A 7,455-nucleotide genomic window follows, 5' to 3' on the forward strand; every position below is an offset into this window, starting at 1 on the left:
CATTCCACGTCCTGCGGACGGTGCGCTCCCCAAGGGATCTAGGCCCCCAAACGGGACGCCCACCGCGCCCCCAGGCCTGCCTAGCGACGCCCCCCGCAGCCCACACTCTCCCGTAACTCTTTCCTCGCCGCCGCCTACTTACCGACGCCAGCGCGGGAGTCTGCGCCCCTCAGGGCCGGCCGCTGCCTATCCTCTCGAATTCCCATGGGGACCCTCGAGCGCCCCTTCCCCACTCGCCCCCAAGTCTGGGGCCACTGGAAGACGCCCCCTTCCTTGGGCGGAACCCGAGCTGCGCAGGTTCCTGGCGCGGGGCTGGGCCTCCCCAGATCCCCAGGGCCGCGACCCCAGCGCCCCTGCGCAGCGCTCAGCCGAGGTCCCCTGCGAGGCCCGGGACCCTTCCCCCCGCCCCCAACTCCCGCGGAGATTCCATCTCTATTTTTTGGGAAGGGGAGGCTCGGCGGAAGCCCCGAGTTATAATTAGCTCCACTCGGGTTTCCTAGTTAATCTCCAGCACCAACCCCCAGCTTGGGGCGGCGGGGGCTGCGTGGGGGGTGACCGCCGGGAGACAGGGGGGAGTTCCGACCCGGGGAATTTTGATCCCTTGGCTGGAGATGCCGGAACAGCAGCAGCTGCTGCCCTAAAATAGCAAACCCCGCCCCTGCACGGGGGATCTCCGGAGCTCCGGGAATAGAGGCGTCCCAGCTCGCCCGTCAGGCCCCTCCACAATGCCGCAAGCCCCCAGGCCCCCACCCCAAGTTCCCGGCGCCCGGGCTCGGGCGGGGAGCACGATCCATTTCTCGGTCTCTACTGCCTCCCGCTGGCGGCGGAGTGCACCGCAACGTCGGATGGATGGGGCTCGAGGGGGAGGGGGCAGCCAGGGCTGGCGAGCCTGTTTGCTGGGACTAAGAGACGGGGGTGCGCAGCTGACGGGAACTGGCGGGTACCAGTGCGCCGTGCCAAACTGGATGAGGCGGGCAAAGTGGGGCAGTGTGTGGAGTACGCAGGATTTGGGGTGCCCCAGGACCTGGGGTTCCCACACCCTAATGGCCAACCCTGGGGTTCCCAACCCTAATGGCTCCGGCCCTGGCCAACCCAGGAGAGAAACTTGGGCTGCGCCTTCCATCTGCAAGCTCCCCCAACGGAGTCGCCCGTCAGTGAGGGCCGCGCCCCTGTCCTCTGGCCTGTGCGTGGACTGCGGCCTATAGTGCATGCACTTGCCCAGCCCAGCCCACGGAGCCAGGGGAAGGAGGTGAGGGCGGTGGATCCAAGCGGAGCAGGGGAGGGTATTCTTTGGCAGGTCTCATTTCTATACCCTGCGTTTGTCTGGGTTTGTGGCTGCCTGATCTCTCTGTCCCCTCTTGCCTGTCTGCCTGTGTCCTTGTCTCTGCCTGTCTCTCTCCCTCCCTCCATCTCTCTTTTCCTCTTTGCCAACCTGCCCCACCTCCTCTGCAGCTCAGTGATAACCTTTGGGCAAGACTGTTACTTAATCTCATCCTTCCTGCCTTTCTCAAGCCTTCAGCCTTTGCCTTTCTTTCTCCCAGCAGACGACCGCCTGCCCTGGCAGCCATGAGGCCTCCGTGGTGTCCCCTGCACACACCCTCTCTGGCTTCCCCATTCCTTCTCCTTCTCCTCTCCCTCCTAGGAGGAGGGGCAGGGGCTGAGGGCCAGGAGGACCCAGAGCTGCTGGTGACTGTGCGTGGGGGCCGGCTGCGGGGCATCCGCCTAAAGGCCCCCGGGGGCCCTGTCTCTGCTTTTCTGGGCATTCCCTTCGCGGAGCCACCTGTGGGCCCCCGTCGCTTTCTGCCACCAGAGCCCAAGCGTCCCTGGCCAGGGGTGCTGGACGCTACAGTCTTCCAGAGTGTCTGCTACCAATATGTGGACACCCTGTATCCTGGTTTTGAGGGCACAGAGATGTGGAACCCCAACCGTGAGCTGAGCGAGGACTGCCTCTACCTCAACGTGTGGACACCATACCCCCGGCCTGAGTCCCCCACTCCTGTCCTCGTCTGGATCTATGGGGGTGGATTCTATAGTGGGGCCTCCTCCCTGGACGTGTATGATGGCCGCTTCCTGGTACAGGCCGAAGGGACTGTGCTGGTGTCTATGAACTACCGGGTGGGAGCCTTTGGTTTCTTGGCCCTGCCAGGAAGCCGAGAAGCCCCAGGCAACGTGGGTCTTCTGGATCAGAGGCTGGCACTGCAGTGGGTGCAGGAGAACGTGGCAGCCTTTGGTGGGGACCCAACGTCAGTGACACTGTTTGGGGAGAGTGCAGGCGCCGCTTCAGTGGGCATGCACCTGCTGTCCCCACCCAGCCGGGGCCTGTTCCACAGGGCTGTGCTGCAGAGTGGTGCACCCAATGGGCCCTGGGCCACAGTGGGCGTGGGAGAGGCCCGCCGCAGAGCCACACTGCTGGCCCGCCTTGTAGGCTGTCCCCCAGGTGGCACCGGTGGCAATGACACAGAGTTGGTAGCCTGCCTGCGGACACGACCAGCTCAGGATCTGGTGGACCACGAATGGCACGTGCTGCCTCAGGAAAGTGTCTTCCGATTTTCCTTCGTGCCTGTGGTGGATGGAGACTTCCTCAGTGACACACCCGAGGCACTCATCAATGCAGGAGACTTCCACAGCCTGCAGGTGACTAGTGGCTTGTGGGGTGGAGCTGGTTCCTCTGGGTCCCACCAGCCCCTCCCTCCCCCAGGGACCCAGGCATGAAGGCTCCTCCAGACCCGCTCCCAGAGGTCCAGGCTTCTGGGCCTCATGGTCAGTGCCTTCTCCCTGAGGGTTCAGATCCCAGGGTGGTCACGGGGTAAAGAGGAAAGGAACTGTGGGTGTATTTTCTCTTTCTCTCCCTCCCTTCCCCAACCTCATAGTCTCTTCCTCCATGGTTCCAGGTCTATAACTGTTCATCTCTCTGGCTCTGTGTCTGTCCATGTGTTTCTGTCTGCCTGTCTGTCTGTGCCTCGTCCCTTCATCCTGCCCTCCCCCCCAGGTGCTGGTGGGTGTGGTGAAGGATGAGGGCTCCTATTTTCTGGTTTACGGGGCCCCAGGCTTCAGCAAAGACAACGAGTCTCTCATCAGCCGGGCCCAATTCCTGGCCGGGGTGCGGGTCGGGGTCCCCCAGGCGAGCGACCTGGCGGCCGAGGCTGTGGTCCTGCATTACACAGACTGGCTGCACCCTGAGGATCCAGCGCGCCTGAGGGAGGCCCTGAGTGATGTGGTGGGTGACCACAATGTCGTGTGCCCTGTGGCCCAGCTGGCTGGGCGACTGGCTGCCCAGGGTGCCCGCGTCTATGCCTACATCTTTGAGCACCGTGCCTCCACGCTCTCCTGGCCCCTCTGGATGGGGGTGCCCCACGGCTACGAGATCGAGTTCATCTTTGGGCTTCCCCTGGAACCCTCACTGAACTACACCATCGAGGAAAGAATCTTCGCCCGGCGACTGATGAGATACTGGGCCAACTTCGCCCGCACAGGGTCAGCAATGCCGAAGGGAGGAGGGCCTCCGGGACCAGGGAGGTGAGGGGGGAACACACAGAGAGAGGCAGACAGACATACAGAAAGGAAGGGCAGAAGAGAGGCAGAAAAGGAGAGGAAGACAAAAGAGCTGGCATAGGAGTTAGGAGCGTGTAGAGCTGGATTAAGTAGGACCAGTGGTGATTTAGTAGCTGTGACACTCTCTCCTGTCTCTCCCTCACACACACACACACACACACACATCTGTTTACCTGTCTGAAGAAGGGGACAGTCAATCCAGCATCAGATCTGTGTTGTTAAAAGTAAACTGATGTTTTTGTAGAGATAGGACTGGGCCTGGTTACATACTAAGGACTCGATAAATCATAGCAATTATTTTAATGGGAGAAACAAAGCCAAAGATGGAACATAAACTAAGGGAAAGGGAGAGGGGAGACAGAAAGAGGGAGCATAGGAAGAAGAGGAAAACTCCCCGATGATGGGGGATACTGGAGAAGAGAAAGAACGGCTGATGCAGTGGTGGCAGGGAGGGGACCGGTTCTCTACAGCGCCTAAGCGGGCTGGGGTCAGGAAGGCGCCCACCTCCTCCCTCTGTCCCTCTTCCTTCCCCATCCCCCACCCTCATCCCTCTGGGCGGGGCAGGCCCGCACGAGGCAGAGCTCTCCCTCTCCTTCCGCAGAGACCCCAATGACCCCCGCGACCCCAAGGCCCCGCAGTGGCCCCCGTACACGGCGGGAGCGCAGCAGTACGTGAGCCTGGACCTGAGGCCGCTGGAGGTGCGGCGGGGGCTGCGCGCCCAGGCCTGCGCCTTCTGGAACCGCTTCCTACCCAAATTGCTCAGCGCCACCGGTACGCAGTGGGGAGAGAAGGGGCGCGGAAAGAGAGGGGAGTGGGAGCCGACCGGGTGTAACCCCTCTCTTCTCCCCCCAGCCTCGGAGGCTCCCAGCACCTGCTCAGGCCCCGCCCATGGGGAGGCTGCCCCGAGGCCCAGGCCTGGCCTCCCCCTGTCCCTCCACCTTCTCTTCCTTCTCCTCCTCTCCTCCCGGCTCCTGCGGCTGTGACCACGGCCTCCTCCCCCTCCGGCCTTAGGGGGTCCCCCCTCTAATGAGTGGCCGGACTGTGGGGAAGGGCCCCACTCAGGGATCTCCGACCCAGCGCCCCTCCCTCCTCAAACTGAGAGACTCAAACTGGACAGGGGGTTGGGGGTGGGGAGTTGACCTACCACCCGTCTCAGGGACCCACACGCTTTTGTTTAAATGGAAGTGGAAAAGCCAATTATCTTTTTTTATAAAATTATCCTTTGGAGCCTGAGCCTGATGTTGGGGGGGAGAGGGAGGACCCGGGGCTGGACAGCACCCCCCAGTGGACTATAACCGTCAACCTTTTCTGTCTCTTCTCTTTTCCCCACCAACCCACGGATCCTCCCCCTTCTGGTACCTTCTGACCCCCTCTGTCTTGCGGTCATTTTCTCCTCTCTCCTTCCTGCCAACCTCCTCTGGCCCCGCCTCTACCCTCATCCTCCCTCTCGTCTTCGGCACATTCTCCTGGTCCCCTTTCCACCATCCCACGTGTTCTCCGTCATTCTCCATGTGTCCTCCCTGCACCCCCCCCCCCCCCGCACGCCTCCATGTCGGTTCCCCGACCTTCTTCGTGTCGTCCTCCCCCCACCCACTCGCCGGGCGCCGTGGCCGCAGACACGCTGGACGAGGCGGAGCGCCAGTGGAAGGCCGAGTTCCACCGCTGGAGCTCCTACATGGTGCACTGGAAGAACCAGTTCGACCATTACAGCAAGCAGGATCGCTGCTCAGACCTGTGACCCAGGCGGGACCCCCACGTCCCCCGGCCCCTTACCTGTATATACTATTTATTTAAGGGCTGGGATATAACACAGACGAACCCCAGACCCTGCCCATCCCCCGACTTCCCCCCGGGGCTCCCCGTCTCCTGCATGTCTCGGGCCGAGCTCCCTCCCCCGCGGTGCCTTCGCCCCTCTGGGCTGCCAATAAACTGTTACAGCCACGGGAGTGTGCGCGACTGGGGAGCCGGGGGTAGGAGCAGAACGCCTGAATCACCGCGAACGAGGGAACAGAGGCGTAGGGGCTAGAGACCGCGGGACTCGCGGAGCTGCGAGGGAGAGTGCAGGGCGCTTGCGCCGAATCCCGCCCACACCGGCCCGCGGGGCGGAACTCGCGCCTGCGCAGTGAGGCTGACGCCGGGCAGGATCGCGGCGCAGGACGCGGCGGTGCATTGTGGGCCCTCGCTCGCTCGGTGTCACCAGGTGGCTGTTGCTCGCGTCCTGTGCAGACATCTGGGGCCCGGTAAGAGCGTCCAGAGCGCAGGCGCCGGTCCTGCACGCAGCAAGCCCAAGAGCCGGGACCGAAATGAAGCGTTGGAATCCGGAGTTCTCTCTAGAGTTCGTTCCGAACCGACAGAAAGAAGCGTCTGCGCCGCGACCGCCCCCGGTCCTGGAGCCGCTGAAGGACGTCCACGTGGGCCTAGCCCCGCCGTGTCGAGGCCCCGCTCGCCTGGCCCTCCTCCGGGGCCACTACCTCTACTATCACTACGGCTGCGACGGGCTGGACGACCGGGGCTGGGGCTGCGGCTACCGCACCCTGCAGACGCTGTGTTCTTGGCCAGAGGGCCAGCCCGCGGGCGTGCCTGGACTGGCCGCTGTGCAGACGGCCCTGGAGGACATGGGCGACAAGCCTCCCGGGTTCCGGGGCTCCCGGAACTGGATCGGCTGTGTAGAGGCCAGCCTTTGCCTCGCCCACTTCGGAGGGCCCCAGGGGCGCCTGTGCCACGTGCGTCGTGGAGCAGGGCTTCAGGGAGAACTGGAGACTCTTTACTCCCACTTCGCAGGGGGCGGGGGCCCTGTAATGGTGGGAGGCGATGCGGATGCCCAGTCCAAGGCCTTGCTGGGAGTCTGCCTGGGGCCAGACACAGAAGCCTATGTTCTGGTATTGGACCCTCACTACTGGGGCTCTCCAAAAAACCCCAGCGAACTACAGGATGCTGGGTGGGTGGGCTGGCGAGAGGTAAGCACAGCCTTTGACCCTAGTTCCTTCTACAACCTGTGCTTGACCAGTCTTAACTCCTAAAAGTAGCAGCATGCCCTGGGCTGAGGGTAAGGTCCCAGAACTGAGACTCTCTGGTCCCATACGTATACACGCATTTACTTCTCAAAGGTGTCCCAGCACAGCCTGGGGCCTCTAATAATAAAGTGGCAAAGCCCAGCTAACCATGGCCCCAGCCAATGTTTGAGAGGATCTGGGGAGGTATATAACATACACTGAGTCAAGAGTCGTTGTGGAAGTACTTTTATTGGCAGTAAGGCAGAACATATAAAAAATTCTCCGATTTAGATGGGACAAGACAGTCCCAAGTATAGATGATACCAGGAGTGAGGAAAAGTGGACGGCTCAAAAGAAATCAACATCATCTGGGGCATCCAGGTCACGATACTCCACAATGGCCCTTGGGTCTCCACGAACCATCCTGTGAGATGAAAGAGGTAAAACGGGGTGAGAGATGAGGGTCCCTGAAAGGGAGACTGAAAGAAGTAAGAAAGCTTGGGCTTGGACGTCTTAGCTCATTCTCACCTGTTGCGAGGTTTCCCAGGATAACCCCCCTGGCCTCTAAAGGCATCATAGTTCCCTCGGCCAGCACCATATGGGGCATGCGGATATGGAGGCCCTCCTGTGGGGACTGCAGGGCGGACAGCACCAGCTGTGAAATAGATCAGTGTTCAGTTAGGAAATTATGACCACACTACATCCTAGCTGTTTCCTCTTCACCAGCTCCACCCCCTTTCCTCTCCCTCCTACACTTACCTCCATAGCCCAAGATGGGGGGCCGAGGCTGACCATAGGGCATCAGGCCCTGGGGAGTCTGGTGTGGGTAGGGGAGTCCCGGGGTCAGGCCTGGGGGGAGTACAACACGGACAGAGACATGAATTACTGCGGGGGGGGGGGGGGGGGGGGG

The 7,455-nt window shown here is 62.0% G+C and overlaps 3 protein-coding genes across 8 annotated transcripts in view; 2 read left to right on the plus strand and 1 right to left on the minus strand.

The window, feature by feature from the left end:
• The first annotated feature begins 1,416 nt into the window (after positions 1 to 1,416).
• ACHE (acetylcholinesterase (Yt blood group)) lies at positions 1,417 to 5,494 on the plus strand. Of its 3 annotated transcripts, none has more exons than XM_008593252.1 (4): positions 1,417 to 2,634; positions 2,990 to 3,474; positions 4,154 to 4,323; positions 5,169 to 5,494. In XM_008593252.1, exons 1-4 carry the CDS (start codon positions 1,567 to 1,569, stop codon positions 5,288 to 5,290), a joined length of 1,845 nt encoding a protein of 614 aa, XP_008591474.1. In that variant the 5' UTR covers positions 1,417 to 1,566; the 3' UTR covers positions 5,291 to 5,494. The 3 variants fall into 3 exon arrangements, with proteins under 3 accessions (XP_008591474.1, XP_008591473.1, XP_008591475.1); XM_008593251.1 differs by having other exon boundaries at positions 1,548 to 2,634; positions 4,405 to 5,493; XM_008593253.1 differs by having other exon boundaries at positions 1,548 to 2,634; positions 3,254 to 3,474; positions 5,169 to 5,493.
• Positions 5,495 to 5,855: 361 nt separating this feature from the next.
• UFSP1 (UFM1-specific peptidase 1 (non-functional)) lies at positions 5,856 to 6,712 on the plus strand. The gene has a single exon (XM_008593262.1). It carries the CDS (start codon positions 5,856 to 5,858, stop codon positions 6,570 to 6,572), a length of 717 nt encoding a protein of 238 aa, XP_008591484.1. The 3' UTR covers positions 6,573 to 6,712.
• A 63-nt stretch (positions 6,713 to 6,775) lies between these two features.
• The window catches only part of SRRT (serrate, RNA effector molecule), a 12,205-nt gene continuing 11,525 nt past the window's right edge, over positions 6,776 to 7,455 (minus strand). For 2 of the 4 annotated variants that reach the window (XM_008593257.1, XM_008593256.1), the window contains exons 18-20: positions 7,305 to 7,394; positions 7,074 to 7,200; positions 6,776 to 6,969 (exon numbers count right to left, since the gene is read on the minus strand). In XM_008593257.1, the coding sequence (XP_008591479.1) occupies positions 6,894 to 6,969; positions 7,074 to 7,200; positions 7,305 to 7,394 (293 nt within the window). In that variant the 3' untranslated portion in view covers positions 6,776 to 6,893. Of the gene's footprint in view, positions 6,970 to 7,073; positions 7,201 to 7,304; positions 7,407 to 7,455 lie in introns of all 4 variants that reach the window. The other 2 variants (XM_008593254.1, XM_008593255.1) reach the window with 1 other exon arrangement.

This window comes from Galeopterus variegatus, unplaced genomic scaffold (assembly GCF_000696425.1).
Source record: "Galeopterus variegatus unplaced genomic scaffold, G_variegatus-3.0.2 Scaffold8927, whole genome shotgun sequence".
In the NCBI taxonomy this organism is placed as follows: domain Eukaryota; kingdom Metazoa; phylum Chordata; class Mammalia; order Dermoptera; family Cynocephalidae; genus Galeopterus; species Galeopterus variegatus.

Excerpts from the sequence above, each read along its gene's own strand:
- ACHE (XM_008593251.1), top strand. The coding sequence starts at position 1,567 with ATGAGGCCTCCGTGGTGTCCCCTGCACACACCCTCTCTGGCTTCCCCA. Across the intron at positions 3,475-4,153 it reads GCCAACTTCGCCCGCACAGG|AGACCCCAATGACCCCCGCG; the intron begins GTCAGCAATGCC and ends CTCCTTCCGCAG. Across the intron at positions 4,324-4,404 it reads CAAATTGCTCAGCGCCACCG|CCTCGGAGGCTCCCAGCACC; the intron begins GTACGCAGTGGG and ends TTCTCCCCCCAG.
- UFSP1 (XM_008593262.1), top strand. The coding sequence starts at position 5,856 with ATGAAGCGTTGGAATCCGGAGTTCTCTCTAGAGTTCGTTCCGAACCGA.